Source organism: Halichoeres trimaculatus, unplaced genomic scaffold, assembly GCF_033239565.1.
Source record: "Halichoeres trimaculatus isolate MK-OKI-2021-1 unplaced genomic scaffold, fHalTri1.1 fHalTri1_scaffold_11, whole genome shotgun sequence".
Lineage (NCBI taxonomy): Eukaryota > Metazoa > Chordata > Actinopteri > Labriformes > Labridae > Halichoeres > Halichoeres trimaculatus.
Window position 1 is genome coordinate 23123340 of NW_027437189.1, and position 17109 is coordinate 23140448.

A 17109-nucleotide genomic window follows, 5' to 3' on the forward strand; every position below is an offset into this window, starting at 1 on the left:
CTTTAGATTGGTATAATCCAAAATTATTGAAATTCTATACCTTAAAAATGACCCCCCGAAAGACATATCTCAAACTAATAAACATCTTTTTGTTTTTGTTAGTTTTAGCTCATTTTGAATTGTGACGTTATTTACCATAAACGAATTTTACTGAAATTACTGTCTATTAACCAGATTCACACAGCTGATATGGCTTATATTGTCTTTATGTCATTTGTCTCTGTAAACTCAAATTATAAAGAAAAGACACAGGCAGATTGATACTTAATTTGAACTTTATATCATTTATATTTAGGAATAGAGATTTACAAAATATACAAGATGTCCTCAATCATCCATAATCAAACAAGCGAACAGTGAGAGGACCAATCAACAAAGATCTCTCACCCAAAAATATCTCTTAAGTTTGTATGACAAACATTGGGGGCAGAGGAAGGGTGCATGTGGAGTGAGTGCTGGTGTTTTCAGAGATTATGCTGGTTGGTTATGTCATCTGGTAGCTCAAAGTGTGTCTAAACCATCTGAGAATCCCTGCTACGTATCCTCCTGTGCAAAGCCCCCTCCGCATGGCCATAGCCCCACCTAATACAGTAAGGTAGAGTACATTCTTCTTCTCACCAAACTCATCCGTCTGATTCAACATATCATTTCAGTCATTGATACATAGACATTGGGTAACATAATATTTACAGCAAAAAAAGTAAAGGAACTACAAAACCAACATGCATAGAGCATCCCCATTATCCAAGATGTGATACATCAAAGGAATGCAGACACATCTCTTTATGAAACTAAATAAATGCCATTGACTTATAAAGTTGGCATATTTTTAAACCGAGTCTTTTCTGGAAGATCAGCTGGTAATAGTAAGAGATAGAAAGCATCCTATTGTGTACAAGTGACACAACAACAAAGTGGTCTCAATCCATTTCCAATGCAGACGGTATGTTACCAGTGAAACAGTGATACACAATTACCTTAATATTTCAGAATTCACTACGTGTTATGTACAAGATCCCTTTGTTTTAAACACAAACCAAAACATGGTCATCATCACTTATGGTCCCTAAATAAAAACAGTTTGGAGCTATGGTATCCATCTGTCTTCTGCTGCTTGGTGATGTCCTGTTGATACTGTATGACTTGAGGAATAAACAGAAGTGAACTGGCTTTTATTCTTAAATACACTGGATATAATGAGCAAGTGCACAAATGATTCATCCAAAAAGGTATAGTTACTCTACACGAAAAGTTACATTTTAAACTGGAACAATGTCTTCAAGAGATGTTGAGGTTTATGTGTGTACATGAGTGTCTATGTTTGTATGTACTTGTCCTATAACATGAAGCAAAAAGATCAATAACGAATCGGAAACATGATCGCTACTGCCCTCGTTTTTCCTTCTGAAAAACACGCCTCAGATTGCACAATTCATTGTTGCCCAATTTTCAAGGAAGTCCTGCCCCTGGAAGAAAGTATCTGTGTGTGTGTCTGTGTGTGTGTCTTCATTGTGACTGTATAGTTCTGCGTCAAACAGTTAATGTCTGCATGCCCCTACAGCAAGCAGCCCTCTCAAGGGTCAATGCGAAAGGCCAACAGTTTGTCGGAGTGCAGATTGTTGAGGGTGCGCAGGTCTGGCAGGCGCAGAAGGAGTTTGGGGAAGAGGGCAGTGTCATCAGGGCGGCGTCGGGTGATCAGCGACCGCAGGGCTCGGATCAGACCCTCCTGAAGCTGCTCAACTGCATGCATGTCTGAGATGCCAGAGCGGTCTAAGGAGGACAGAGGAAGCCAAGGTGAGAGGGTGATACATACAAATACCACTGCATTCGTTCTTTCATTAGGTGTTATTGTTTACCCACTGATGAGTGAAATGTGCCTTTTTCTCACCTGCAGAAACCAGCACCACTGCCATAAAGAGAGCCATCTCATCAGGTTCCAGCCCCAGGGAGCTCAACTTCTCACTGAACTCAAACATTGCATCCAACAGAGAGCCCATGCCCAAGGCACGCAGTGTGGACAGAGGGTAAGTTTGGCCGTTGAGAAAGGTAACAGTATGCTCCCCGGCATTAAACAAGGTGCTGAACCTCACCATCAGAACCTATACACATGGAGCAAAGAAAATCAAGGTATTAATACACAATGGAGTAATAGCTCGTTAGTACACATACAGAAATCTAGCATTTCCACTTTGATTTGCCAGATTAATCAGAAATGACTGCAGATACCTGGAAGGTGCCTGATTTCAGCAGCATGACTTGGTCTTGTTGGCCGAGCTCTTGAAATCCTGGGATGCCCTTTGCAAATTCTACCACCTCCTTGACAGCAGGAGTGAAACACTGAGAGAAGGATTCCCATATCTCCTGACTAGAGCGCTCTGCTCCTGATACTGGCCATGCATTGAGAGGACAGGCCTTAGAGAGAGAAGGAACAACATAAAAAAGATTGTGAGCCACTGTTAACATGAAATGTATCAGAGAGCTGCTGATGTGACTTAGTATGTTTCCTGAACCTACCAGAACTTTAGCTCCTGGAGTGAATTTCCATGGGCAGGAGGGCTGATTTTGTGAACTTCCTGTGTTGCGATAGCTGTTCAGATTTGCAGAGCTTCCCCTGTGAGGTGCTGTGCTGTTTTCCTGATCATGATTCTGATTAGTTGGAACTGTGTAGGTATATCGATTGTTGTCCACATTTTGGAAACTATGCTGGTTGTTATTATGGGAAACTGGGCATTGAGCAGCTGGTGTAACTGGACAGGACTGATAGCTCTGGGTGGAGGTGGGTTGTGAGGAGGCTTGGGTAAAGGGGGCATCCTGAGAAAAGTGAGATGTGTTGCTGTTGGTAGGGATGTTAGCTCTCTTGGCTGGTCTCTCCTGGCTGCTGTTGTTCCTGCTGGTGAAGATGTCGCGGTAGGCTCTGGAGATGGCGCCGATAGCCTCTTTTGAGTTGCCGTCTACTGGGCTGGAGGGAGTTTCCCTCGATGAAGTTGAGTCCATTTCCATGGCAGCCGACTCATTTAGGCTGTTCATGTAGCTTTGCATCTCATCAAGAAGTCGCTGCTTCTCTCGCTTGGGGATTCGACCAAAACGCACAGCTAGGGTGAACACAAGTGGTAGAGACCTGTTAGTCCCCAGTAATAGCAATAATTCATCATTTTTGCTTGTATTATGCTGTCTGAAATGCATTTCAGTTGTCAGGATAAAGATGCTTTAATTACAAAGACAAATTAAGTGTTCAGAGATTGCTAGGCAGTTGGATCCTTCCTTACATTAGTGTCATTAAGGAACAAATATGATAGCAAATGTCACTTTTGCCTGCTTCTGATTAAAAATATTTGACATGCTGAAACAGTCACCCAGTACACAGGCACACAACCACAGCCTGAAAAACTCCTGAAGTGTTTTATGATTTCAAGGAGAATCATCTAAGTTGTGAGATGAAAACTTCCCCCTCCTCACACATATTCCCACCCCCCTTCCTCTTCTCACAGAAACCATCAGCTGGAGAGGCTATTTATAGCGCCCCTGCTACCATCTGCCTCATCCTCTCCTCTAACCACCCCTATCTCCTTCCTCTCCTGCTCCCTCCCTCTGTTTGTAAGTAGGGCAGTGGGGCAACGTGAGCGTGATGTCACTGGCACTGAGATGTTGAGAGGGAGACAGATGAGGGAGGTGGGCTTGGAGCGCAAACGAGATGAGAAGACAGTAGTGGGAACGTGAAGGGGACTGATGTGTGAGACGGTGATGCATGTGAAGCGGGAGAGCGTCTGTGTGTGGGTGGGTGAGCTGTGTGCACATGTGTGAGCGTGTGAATGGCGGAGTCAAATGAGGTAAAAAAGTTTATGTAGAACAGCTTCAAAGACTTTGCAACTTTAGGATACCTGAGCTAGAAAGTACGGAAAATACTTTGGACATTGATATTCTTTGAAGTAAGTTACTTTGAGTCACAGTCAAACAGTTTACAACCCCCCCACAACGATGAGTCGCATAATGTGACTTTGTGTCCCTGTAACGTACACAGTACATACTGCTATGTTTAAAAAAATGAATTAATCTGTGCAATGCCTGCAGGATCCTTCAATAAGGATGCGACCGATAATGTCTCATCCGTTTCTTCCTTTTCATCATTTTGAAAAAGGATCTAAATTGTGAGCTGTTGCTCTAAATTTGATTCTCTGATGAGAGGAAGAAAAAGTGTGCCATCATGCTAACCGACTTAAACATTTTTCCATAATGCAGCTTCAGATACACAGCTACACTGTGTGAAATCAGTATGTTCTACTTGTTGTGGGCTGGAGACAGATGCCTGCGGTTTTCCTGTTTTTGTAATGGTAGAGACTGAGAAAAAAGGGGTTTCTAGGTTGTGGTGATGGTATTCAGAAATCCTGTCAAAAAGGGTTGACCTGACTCTTTTCTCATTGAGTCATATTTTGCCCACCTATTTTCTTAGTGTACCACAAATGTCAAGCATATGCAGAAATATCACTAACCTCTTTAATAGATTAAGCAAACATGGGGTACTGGAGGGTAGAGATAAGCACAAACCGTACTGAGGGACTGAAGGAAGGCAAACTACCCCAAGTAGGTCATGATGCCTGAGTACACTATAGGCTCAATTCTGTATTGTTTTTCTAGGTCAGCCCAGCTGTTTCCTAATCCGCTATGATAGGTGATCAATCATTTTTCATCTGTCAGTGCTTAAAATGGTTGGTGTGGGCATCACGCTTAATAAATTCTGTCATTATTGGCTGTTTTCTGCATCAGTAGCTTAACTGTTGCTCTTTCTCTCATTAATTGCAGGAAGACACTCTATGGGCAAACACAAGGTAATCAAGTTGACCCTGTTCCAATTTCCGAAAATAATTCCTGTGTTTGCTGCAGTTTTCTAGATGATAGATAGCTTCAGGGACTTCAAGGCTCCTCTTCTCATAAATCATTGTCTGAGGGAGAGATGTAAGAGAGCTGAGGGAACATGGTGGGTACTTGAGAGGGGGGGGGCTGTGCTGAACCAGAGCATTCAGGTAACAGTATAGTGGGGGGATGCTGCAGAGGGCAGGTGAAAGACTGTTAAAAACTTAAGAGAGTGAGACAAGGCCAGATCTTTGACAGTGCAGGGACACCGTGTAAAGGCAAGGCAGGTGTGGGTCTGATGATGAAGTGAGAGGCTGAGCTACTGGCACCATGACCTCAAAAGACTTTCCGCATCACATTTTTCACACAGACCTACATATCAGTTCTGTGCTTCTTCCAGGCTGCCCATGTCCCTGTTGCTTTAGTTAATCAGAGCACTGTGACATCCTGGCAGAATCTGCATAAGGGGTCTCTCTCACTAACAAGAAATGTGTCAGGATGTCTCACCATCTCTTGACATGCCAACGGAGAGGCATTTCTTGAAGCGGCAGTGCTGGCACCGGTTGCGGTTCATGCGCATAATCAGACAGTTCTCGTTCTTCACGCACATCTTGTAGTTGATGTTCTGCTGGATGCTGCGACGGAAAAAACCCTGACACAGAAAAACAACAAAATGTGGCATGAAACTGGTGCACCAAAAGCAACACATCTTTTAATCATTCCTTGTTGTTTGACTAAACTAGAGCTTACCTTGCAACCCTCACATGCATGCACTCCATAATGAAAACCTGATGCAATGTCCCCGCAAACTTTGCACAACAGGACCATTCCACCCGTCTCTGAAGGAAGGAAACACACAGTTTGAGCATGTGTATAAATCATATAAATCTTATTGGATTAAAGAGCAAACCAGCACCCACTTGTGAAAGTTCCTGTGAACCCACATGGCCTCTTCCCTGCGATGGGGTGTGTATAGGTATGCTGAGGAGTGGCTGCTGCTGCTGCTGCAGAGGGGCCACTGTACACCTCAGGGAACTGGAACACCAATTTGGATGACGGGGTGGTGCATCCAGCTGACCTCTGTTTCAACGCCCCAATCTCGGTGAAGGTAACCTCTTCTGGGGAGGATGGCTGGGAGTGTGATGAGGGTGACTGTGTCTGGTACCCACTTGAGGGGCTGCCAGGGCTGGGGCTTGCACTGCCTGAGGAGCCTGCATACAGGATGACTCCTCCTGCACCTGTGGAGGAGAGAAAGATGAAGGGAAATGGAATAAAGTTTACTGATTAAAGCACACAGAGTCATCCAGATTTTGCAGTTGAACATTGTTTTTTAGTGCCTAATATTAGAAATGTTAGCATCATAGTATAGTTGCCTAAATAAATAAAATAAATACATTTAACACTAATGATAAAGATAATATGAACATAGTGTAAATTATTGCACAAAGTAATACATTTACATAAGTAATGTGTTTTATCATCTTTTCTGAAAACTTTGAAATATGACCCAGGTGATAATGCTATGAGGCGTATGTTATGGTCATGGGACAACTAGATCAGCTGTAAAATTGTAATACATTATTTCTCTTGAATCCGTCGAACGACTCAACACATTTAGATGTATTGTGATGTAATGTTGCACAACCTCTGGACAGCAGAGGAGAGCTTGGAGTTTGCAACGTCGTTGCCTCATCCCGAGTGTAACACGCGTAATGGTGCGCCCAAGCGGATAAAGTGTGCGCTAAAAATACTGCTGGTACCACAGCAACAAAGCAGGCGAGCATGCACGAGAAGCACCAACAAAGCGCTTCTTTCAGTAAATAATTTCTGTGTCATGCTTATGCAGTATTAATGCATGCAACGCTGGAAGAATCGGGATGTTTGTGTTGATAAAGTTAAGCTTCCCTCTCATCCCACCAACTCTGGCTCTGTCTCTCCCTCTCTCACTTGTAGTCATGCGTTGTGGATGAGCTGAGACACGGCCTCACGTGTCTGCGGGGTCTGCTGCCTCCTCCGCTCCAATAATAGCCTCGCTCCCCTGGCACCGTGCCCAGCGCCAGCTAACAGCACGACACCTGACCGCCGCCTCACATGCATGGACTCCTGACACGGTTACTGCCCGAACCAAATCCGCAGTCTCGTGTTGAAATATACAACAATCTCGAATCAGAACTGTGTTTACAAACATACGCGGGGAGCCGGGAAGCTCCCCGGGCGTGAGGTGGCACCAAGCCTCCGCTACTGCTTCTGTTCATGCGCCACCAACAGTTGTGAGAATGTGAGTCACGTTTTTGTAAGGGAAAGCCTCAACTTAATGGACGCGACTGCTGTAATAACAGACCAACAACTCGGTAGAGTCCCGCAGAATGACAAATTGTATGCATTTCAAATTCAGTGCAATCCAAATGAATGGGTCCAATTTAAACTGGCTTGCAGAAATTTTAGACTTTCATACAACTCCAACAACATCCAAATGTTTGTGCTTCATCACGCAAGCATTATGCGAATTCTGCGCAAGTGCAGTAGGTCTCTCCCTGTGTGTTGCCCTTTGCCGCACAAGCTATTTGTTTTGGCTCAAAGGTTTGAATAATCCCTTAACCAGCACGTGTTGCTGGTTTGTTGACTCATGCCAGAGCCACAGACAGACAGCGCCAGCAGATGCAGGCCTGAGCCTCACTGCTTCCTGAGCTTACATGCAGACAGTCCAGCCCCAACTCCACCCAAACACATTGCATGTCCACCTGAAGGCTCACATGTACAGTTAGTGTTTATGAATGACCCCTAGAGCTACACTGTTGTGAACACAGTCAAATTACAATCCCCTATGCTGGCTGCTTGTGGGTATGTGGGCTGATACTATAAATGACACCATCACCTGCATGCCCCAAGTGTTGTAGTACAACTGTGATTAAAGTTTAATCTAATCATGGAGATTCCTTATATCACTTTTTTTTTTTTTTTTTTTTTTTTTTTTTGGGGGGGGGGGGGGGGGGGGGTGCTTTGTCAGCTTTTATCTTCAAAAGGACTGAGTTTTCAGCTGTCTTTAGTGTCATGCTATGTGAGAATCCCATAATTGCTTTGTTTTTGATGCACATATTTCATGAAATTTGAGTATATGCACAGGCTGCAGACTGCTATTGCAGTAACAAATCAGTGCATTTTGTGTGCATTGCAAATTTCAATCCTATTGTTGCCAGCATGAACTATATCAGTCTACTTCTACGTTGACCTTCTAGTGGATTTTGGATGTATTCAGATTTTTTCTCCCTCGGTGCCCATGTTAAACTTAGCCTACCCGTGCAAGCACTAATCTGCCTGGGACCGGAGGCAGGCAGAGAAACGTGAGCAGTGAGCAGTTGAAAGGCACAGCACTCCTCTCCTCTCCTGTCATTCCCTCTCCTCTCCTCTCCTTTCATCCTCTTGTCCTTTATCTCTTACTTTCTCTCCCTCACCTCATAATGCAGGACATAGAGAAGCAGCCGTATATATAGGCTACAGTAAAGGTGACCACAGTGTTTGTCCTTGAGATGCATACCCTGACACATGATTTCTTATAAAGAAAGATAGTGGTTTGGTCTTCTTATACTATGGTATGGGCTATGGCCAGCTATAGGTCCTGGTGTAGTTTGAAAGTGCTCCTGAACAGGGTGAACCTTTGAGCACTACTTGGGTGTTCGCTGTAGACTTCATTAACTGTGGCTCGTGTAAGTAGGTCAATATCACAGGAACTTGATAGAATTGTGTCTATGCGCCTGCAGCATCTCTCCAAACTGATGCTGCATCACACACTAACTCTGGCTTGTGCAATTGTCAGGAAGAAGTGGGCCAGATTATCACATAGGATCGAGATTATTAAAAATACCAGAATACAAATACGATCTGATCTAATATACGTTTTTGTGCTTTGTTTGGTACACTCTGTCAGTCATGGTCAGGAAACATCCTTAACACGGCTGTGCGTTATTGTACCATCAGATATGACTGCTTTGTGTATCCAAATCTATTGTCTGTTTCAGCACTTTATGGAAAACGCAGCAGGAACCAGGATTCTTGTACTGTTTGACAGCAGAGTCACGTTCCAGCTGAAACGCACCCTAAGCGGATGTGTGCCTTAAACCGAGGGGGTTGGGGACAGATGTTGCCAAGTCAAAAAAATTGAGTCAGCTTCCATCAAACACTGTGATTCAAACGAGAGATAAAAAGCGCTTTCATTCCAAACAGGATCCGCATGTGGCGGGAAAACGTGACGAGAGAGAGGAAGAGAAAAAAAAGTTAGTGCATGGAATCGCTGACCCACTGACCAAGCTCTCCCTCACCATCACCGCAGGCGGCATCAACACAGAAGCGTCCGTGAGAGCGGGGAAGCGGCGGGAGGAGGGCTCGGCTATCTCACGCGCCGCACGCGGCTCTGCAAAGGAAGCCACGTGAGGAGGCTTTTGACGGAGCTTTCACTGGGAAGACTTGAAGCTGCAGCTCCAGCTAGGAGCCAGAGCTTCTACAGTCCGCCAGGGGCTTATAATTAAAGAGCCGAATTAAATAGAGCAGCATGTTGTGCGGGGGTGGGGGTGGTGGTGGTGGAGGGGGACCTGACCACCAGCAGCAGCAGAAGGAGAAGCAGTGACATCGGCTGCACTGACAGTCAGGCGCTGCATCTACTTCAGAAACAGATGCGTTGTATTGCATACTTACTTTAAGATATTAAACATGGACACAAAAAGATTTCTATTGCTATTTATAACTCTCTAGGGTCTGTTTATATTGAATGATAGCCTCAACGCTTGGTATTCGACGCAGTCATTTTTCACCAAATGCCCTTTTTAATCACTTTATTAACAGTATAAAAGCAGGAATAAGTTAAGTTTGAAAATATTTACTAGCTATTCCCGATGGTTTTCCTTTTCATTAAGAGAAAGAGATGCCAACAAACTGAAGCTATCCTATTTTTAACACCTAAATTTGGGTGCTCAAGTTAATTTATTGCCTTGTCCATTTGGAGTACTGTTGGAGTTTTATTGCCCTCGAGTGATTCATTTATTCTTGGTGTTGATTTTATCACTCATTTGACCAGATACGAATCCATTCTGGTTGTGTAATGAATAAGCATACATATTTGTATGGTTGACTTTAAAAGATCGAGTTGCATATCTTTGCAGAATAAGCTTGTTATGTAAGTGTTTTTAGCCACCATGTAAATGTTAGCATAATAACTATTGATATTTATAAGGGATTATGAGAAGTAACCTGAATTCAACTTCTTGCTCTTATAAAGGGGGTTCAGACCATTGCAGAAAACCTCCACCAGGGGAGTGTTAGAGACAGAATTAGAGATGGAGCTCAGGATGCAGGAAGTTATGCATTTGAAAGTTGGGAAATCAGCAACATGCACTTTGTGTTGTAATTATTTGAGCTTCATTTTACAGCTTTTTTTTTATTGCAGTTGTGGTGCAAGAGTCCACAACTGAAATACTAGACACTAAGGCCGACTCCTACTTGATAGTAAAAGGATGCATTGCTTTGTATCTATTGTTTGAGCTTACTATTTTCAGAAAAAAAGTCAAACACTGTGTACAAAATATACAAAACTATTTACCATATTCCAATGGTTTATAGGATTTATGAGTATGTAGATGCATGAAATGTGGAATATTTATTGTTTAAGTATTCCTTGGGGTATCCCGGACAAGCATGTGAAGTGGGGGCTCTGTGTCAACACAACAACACAAACAGTCCCATTTAATCTTCTGCACTTCGTGAGACCCAGCCCACTCCTCTATGGCCATATTTTTTAGGATGATTATATTTATGAGCCATTACATTGAACCTGTGAGTGTAATAAAGTTGTATGAATTCCAGCATTAATGCTCAATGATTTCATGTGAGGAAGAACACTTATCAAAATTTTTTTGTACATTAAAAGATGTCCTGTTACTACAATGACAAGGGGCGTTTTGCATTTAAACTTAAATAACTCAACAACAAACATCAAAAGAACACCAACAGAGAAGCTCAGCATACTTGATCTTGTTCAGTACAAGTACCATTTGTGGACCATCCTGTAACTGCCTTTCTTGTTCCTTTCAAAACACTGGCCCACTTTATCTGCATAAATAGAAAGTCACAACCTGGTGAGTGGGTTTAGTGTTGCCAGATCACAGTAACATGTTGTCAGACCACAGGCTGCGCCCATCACCTGTGCTGGAACGTGACTGTGGCTGTTGTAAATGATTCACCGTCAATTAGTAGAGGAAGCAGGACGCATGTGCACCTTTGGCTGACCTCGAGACCACGCTGACTAATACCACTTAACGTGGAAATCCTGTGGTTATCAACTTTTATACTGCAGGCACTCAAGTGATGGCCTTGATAACAGAAACAAACACGCCTCTTACGCCAAAGTTTCCGTTTTTTCTCCTAGGGAATGATAACAAGTTATAAAGTGCTGGCTCTGATAGACTGTTATTACAGTGACAGCCAGTGTACTGTAGCTCCACGTGAGTTTGTTTTCATCAAGGGATACAGGAAGTAGCCAGCCGCACTGTGAACATATGGCGAGAGCTGCAGTGCTGGCGCTGTGATTTGACATTTACAGCAGCGTCTTGACAAGTTTGCCAAAGTCTCACTGTTTAACTTTGTTAAACATTACTAAGGAGATGACATGACTTTTGTGTCTTGCAGATCGATGCCGTGAACGTACATATGACCATAAACAAACAGAACCAAGCATCATGAAAACTTGTAGGTGCAGGAAATAACATTTTGTGCATCTTTTCATGCATGATATAAGAACTTCAACAAAACATGTCGGAATTATTTTCACATATGCACAAGTAATATTAAACCCAGATATTTTTTTATAAAAAAGTCGGCCCATTGAAATGTGAAAGAAATACAAAATTATGATGCCAATTTAATCAAAAACTCCTGCATCTAGATGAGAAAGAGTACCCCATTTTACTTGAAGTGTGAGGAAAATCAGACAGACACAACAACTGATTGACAACTGCATGACATACTAGACAATACTAGACAAGTCGATCAATATGACTGTTATGTCACAGCCAGAACTGTTATTGTAATGGACTGGCTGCTTCGCGTTCAAAATAACATAAAAGTCGAACTTACCACCAGGGCTGTTATCCATCTCTTATTGGCTGATGTCGATATCTTGAATCAGTCTTGAAGTTAAAGTAAATGTCCGTGAATGTAACTTGAACGAAGAAAAAAACCTCTCACAGACAGGTGGAAAAGTGAAGAAAAGGCGCTTCGTAAAACACCTGCTCCATAGAGCGCAAAAATGGGAAGCAGTGATTGAGAGGTTCCTAGCGCGCGTATTTTTTCTGCAAGAAAAGTAACGCAGGTGTCTCTTTCACTGTGCAGGTTGAGCAAGACTGGCTGGTCTTCAAGATACCTGGGTACCTTCTGCGTTCTGGATACTGCGCCTCTGCTGCGTTAGAGCGTGTGTGATGTTGCACGAGCGAAGATTAAAAGATTGTCATGAATTCCAAGAAAGTAGAGTCAGCATATCCGTGAGTGTCAGGCATGACATACACACCCACTGATACAAACACCCACATCTATCACGTTTGCAGGTGAGTAGGAAATGTGACCGCCTTTCCGTTCGCTCAACTTGTGTTGTGTCTGTTTGTGTGGAATTTGGCGCACTCTTTGTATCTCGCGGAGTCCTTTCTCTCCCTCTCTCTCCTTCACGCTTTTGTGCATTTTCATTGGCGGGGATCTGGAGCTGAGGGGAGTTTGATGCGCTTATTCGACCGTGGTATGTGTTCAGTAAAGCCACGCTACATGTGCGCTCTGCATGTGCAGGGGAGAGCGCTGCCCTACTGATACACATTTTATGCAAAATACCTAGCGCGTGGGACGGAGGGATGGAGAGATTGGAGGATGGAGCACATGGACAATAGGCGTGGCTCACCGTGACTGCTAGCTCACTGACATGCAGCTCTGCAAACGGATGGTAAACACTGAGACATGCCAAACAACAAGCGAGTGCCAAGGTTAAACCCCATGTGCCAAAAGAAACTGTAGATGTGCAACTGGCCGTCTGACACGCAACAAGCTGCTGCAGTCATTTGTATTTCAATTCAAACTCTGGCTCTGATTGCAAAAAAAATAATGTGATCCTTGCTTGTGGACGATTATGTCTGAAAAAGCTTACCATCTCTGTAAATAATAAAAAAGACCCATACAACCATTTCAACGTAGGATGGATTTTCCACCTCACTTCCAATTTTAAACTTTTGCGAAAAAAGAAGTTGCGTTACATTTGGTCAGCAAAAAGTGTCTGCAGCCTACTTGTATGTTCCTGACTATGCAGCACAAACTGTATACGGCTTGTGGACAGCGCCCCCGAATGGTAATCCATGGTACTCTACCTACCTACCTACCTACCTACCTACCTACCTACCTACCTACCTACCTACCTACCTACCTACCTACCTACCTACCTACTAACCTATGTACTCACTCATCTCACTCATATATTATCTATCTATCTATCTATCTATCTATCTATCTATCTATCTATCTATCTATCTATCTATCTATCTATCTATCTATCTATCTATCTATCTATCTATCTATCAGAATGTGAACCAGAATCTGAATGTTTCTAAAATTTGATTTTGAAAAGTAACAAATAAGTTTGACAGACAGACAGATGGACAGATGAACCTTTTTTTCATGTAACATTTTTGTAATGTCGGCCTGACAGATATAGAATAGAATTGAATAGAATAGATTTTAATAGAATAGAATGTATTTTATTAATCCCTCAAAAGAAATGTAGATGTCCTGGGTATTCACAAATTTTAATGTAGAAATATACCTAATATCCAGGATGATGATCGCAAGATAATGTTTTGATGTTGACTTTTGTCTTAATTCAATAGGTACATCCCCTTTTTTAATTTCACATTAAATAATAACGTATCACAGGTGAATCAATGAGGAGGGTACATGCAAGGCTATGAAAACCTGATGTAGTCAAGTCGTTGTATTAACTCCATACATTCTCTTTCTTATGCCTGTTTTTGAAAGACAATGCTTAAATGTTATTGATCTTAGTTAGGTCAGCGCCTCTTCTTACCCTCATTTCTCACATGCTGCATTTCTCTCTTTCACCACTGGGGGGAGTCAGAGGGCCAGAAATCTGTAACTCCCATCAACGCCCAGCGCTGCCGGCGGGACACAGAGACGGACTGGCAACAAACGAAGGTACTCTGACTAATGACTGAATTATCTCCGAAGCGTGTGAGACCAGTTGACGCGATGTTTACACGTTGTTTTGTGCTGTAACTGACAAAATTTCCGAAGAAACTCTGTGACTTTGTTTGGCCTACTCCACAGAAAACTTCGGCGTGCGCGCTTTGACATCCACTATTTACGCTTCAAACTTCGGTGGGAACGTGCTCGCTTTTGAAGCCGATACTTCTCCGGACAAAGAAGAAGGAAGGTATGCTCTGTATTTTACATAAATCATCGCCTGTCGTGATTAATTGGACGTGTCTAAAAATAAACGAAGGCCAACTTAGCTGCGTCAGACTGTATCTGTAGGCTACTGTGTGTGTGTGTGTGTGTGTGTGTGTGTGTGTGTGTGAACACGTTATGGCAGTGAGGGCACTGGATAATTACAGGCTGCTAGAACGGTTTGGGGACTTCAGCAGAACAGAAGTCGCTGCCAACATACACACCTGCAAAGCACTGCTCCGCCTGAGGCTGAAAAGACAGTCTTCATCACTGTCTGCGTCTCTGTCTGTATATCTGTCAGTCATCCCCTCCGCCCCCTCCCTCCCTCACACACCTTGTTGAATGTGTGCTTTATGTGGCTAATGCCTGGTAGGTGTGTGGCTGGTGAGAAACTCCAAATTATTCCGGGATGAACCTCCCAGTTTGTTTTTAGACGAGCTTCCAAGATGGTTGATTAAGCCCAGGAAAGCAAAGCAAATGAGAAAAGAATGCAGAAAATTTTCCACTTATAAGTAAACTGTGTGAAATTAGCCGCATGATCAACATAGGTTGTTTTTCCCCTCCATCATCCCTTAAGAAAGAAAGTTGGAGCAGACCTACGTTTAAACCTAACCTACTAAACATATAGCTGTTACATACACCAAGCAGCCGTTCCAAAAAGCAGAAGCAATGAAAAGCTGTGTTTTTTTATGTTTCCTGCTTAGTATTTAGTGCCCAACTTTCTCACAAGGGCAGTTTTATGTGCAGGGAAGGAGGCATGGAAAAGAAGACCTTTCCTTTTGAGCTCACAGATTTGCAGTAATTACAGAATCACTTCCATATGTGGCTCGCTGGCTGCCTTCTCGCTGCCCCCACCACCCCTCTCTTTCCTCTCTTTTCCCTCTTTCATTTGCATTCTCCCCTATCCCCCCCGCTTTTTATTTTTTTGGCTTTGCCTTATGCACTCTGAGCGTTCTTCTTTGTAAAACCACAGCTTAAACAAAGTTTATGATAATCAGAACATCCTGGCATTTTTGGCAAACGACTTGGCTTTTTGGTGATTCAATTAGACCTCGCTTGCCAAGTAAGAAGAGAGGGATAGAAAGAGAAAGAGTTTGTGAGGTAAAGAGAAATGGATAGGGGAGGGGAAATATTGAAGAAAACAGAAATATGAAAAAGAGAGAAGGGGCAAGAATGGGAGCTAGGCAAGAGTCAGCGAGGCAGGAGTGGAGCATGAAGGAGGGAGAGGTGGAACAGAAAATGAGGCAAAGAAAAAAGAGTAAGAGGAAAGGCTGGAGTAATGCTTTTTGACAGAGGTGGGTTCAGGATGGGTTCATGGTGACATCATGGTTGATTTTTTGAGAAAAAGTATAGACAAGAGAGCTGTTCACCTTTCATTGGACACACATGTGGGGGACTAGGCCGGACCAGGCGCTCATATACTGGCACACACGCTGGTAGCTGTGCGACAGCCTCTGATTTCACCCCAAAATATGCACACACACATGCACACACTCACACAAAAAAATCCTCTTTTATTTTCTCTGCGTCTGTTTTTCCCTTAGTTTCTCCCAGCAGTAAAAAAGCTTTTGGCTCTCTCTGTCTCTGTCTGACTCTCTTTGCTCATTTGTTTTTGTCATACAGCTCCAAGTGGCGTGTGCCCTTCAGTCCCTAACACATACATTTCTCCTTTGCCATGAGTAACTCATTTTCCCGTGCGTACTGCTCCTCTGTGTATGTTTTTACTTCAAGGCGGTTGGACTCTAAATGAGCGCACTTTGCCAGGCGGGATGAATGAGCGCCTTCATTTCACAGGATGTGTGTTTAAGTCTGTAACCAAGAAAGCACAAGCAAGTGTATATTTGTGTGTGTGTGTGTGTGTGTGTGTGTGTGTAAATGCATGTTCCCTGCCTGTCTCAGTGTGGCAGCTAACTTTGCATGACATCAATCTGGATGTGGGGAAATAGTGATCTCATTACAGGAATCTTGTTACTGATTAAAACCTGCCGCCACAGGCACCAGCTCCATGCGCCCCTTCTCACCTCGCCACCACCAATCCCATCAACCCCCAGTTGATGGGGCTCCCTCTCTCCATCTTTTCTCCCCCCTTATGCTCTCATTCACCATATCATGGGCCCTCTTGCCTCCTTTCTCCTCCCCCCACTCCCCTTTAACCCCTCTAACCTCACTTCCTCCCTCCGTTGCTCTCCTCATCATCCCTCTCTTTTCCTCCTTCCTTTCTGCCTTTTTATGCTTGTCCTCTGCCAACCAGCCCCAGGCCTCTCCTCCATCGCTCCGTGAATGCAAATATGTCGAATCCAAAGTGGAAACACACAAGCGAGTACGACGATTCCATGAATATTTCATATCTTCATAAACACACCCAGAGAGGCTGCAGAGTGTTCGCCTGTGAGGAGCAGCCTCAGTGCGTTTCGACTTTTTGTCAGAGCATGCTGTGTTAGGATTGATGTCAAGGCAGCGCGTTATGATGTCACAGGCCGGAGTTAATGATACGAGAACGGAGAGGGGGTGAGAGGCCGTGTTTCCAGCAGTGCCCTGAGAGAGAGATAGCACCCTGATCTATCTTCATTATCCCCCCACTCTGCAGCCTCACAGACACAATGATCATAAATCTCTGCCTGGAGCACACTTCACTGACACTGAAACACAAACACTAGTAACCTCTGACCTTCTTGCTGCTGCTACTGCCTATGCATACCCATCCACTCTCACACACATACACACTCAAAAGTGCGTGTATGCACTCCTAAGCACACCCCCTGCTCAGGCTCACTGTCA

At 43.6% G+C, this 17109-nt stretch overlaps 2 protein-coding genes across 2 annotated transcripts in view; one reads left to right on the plus strand and one right to left on the minus strand.

Moving 5' to 3' along the window:
- Positions 1-257: 257 nt before the first annotated feature.
- nr1d4a (nuclear receptor subfamily 1, group D, member 4a) lies at positions 258-12650 on the minus strand. Its single transcript, XM_074681756.1, has 8 exons — positions 11971-12650; positions 5769-6086; positions 5599-5687; positions 5356-5500; positions 2515-3092; positions 2227-2412; positions 1889-2099; positions 258-1770 (listed from the first exon to the last, which is right to left on the minus strand). Exons 1-8 carry the CDS (start codon positions 11987-11989, stop codon positions 1574-1576), a joined length of 1743 nt encoding a protein of 580 aa, XP_074537857.1. The 5' UTR covers positions 11990-12650; the 3' UTR covers positions 258-1573.
- Positions 12651-13946: 1296 nt separating this feature from the next.
- The window catches only part of rarga (retinoic acid receptor gamma a), a 42025-nt gene continuing 38862 nt past the window's right edge, over positions 13947-17109 (plus strand). The window contains exons 1-2 of the mRNA XM_074681463.1: positions 13947-14079; positions 14212-14317. The gene's annotated coding sequence lies outside the window, so the exon portion shown is untranslated. The remainder of the gene's footprint in view (positions 14080-14211; positions 14318-17109) is intronic.

Coding starts and splice junctions, on each gene's coding strand:
- nr1d4a (XM_074681756.1), bottom strand. Junction 5,688..5,768: donor GTTCACAGGAACTTTCACAA/GTGGGTGCTGGT, acceptor TCCTTCCTTCAG/AGACGGGTGGAATGGTCCTG. Junction 2,100..2,226: donor TGAAATCAGGCACCTTCCAG/GTATCTGCAGTC, acceptor CCATGTGTATAG/GTTCTGATGGTGAGGTTCAG.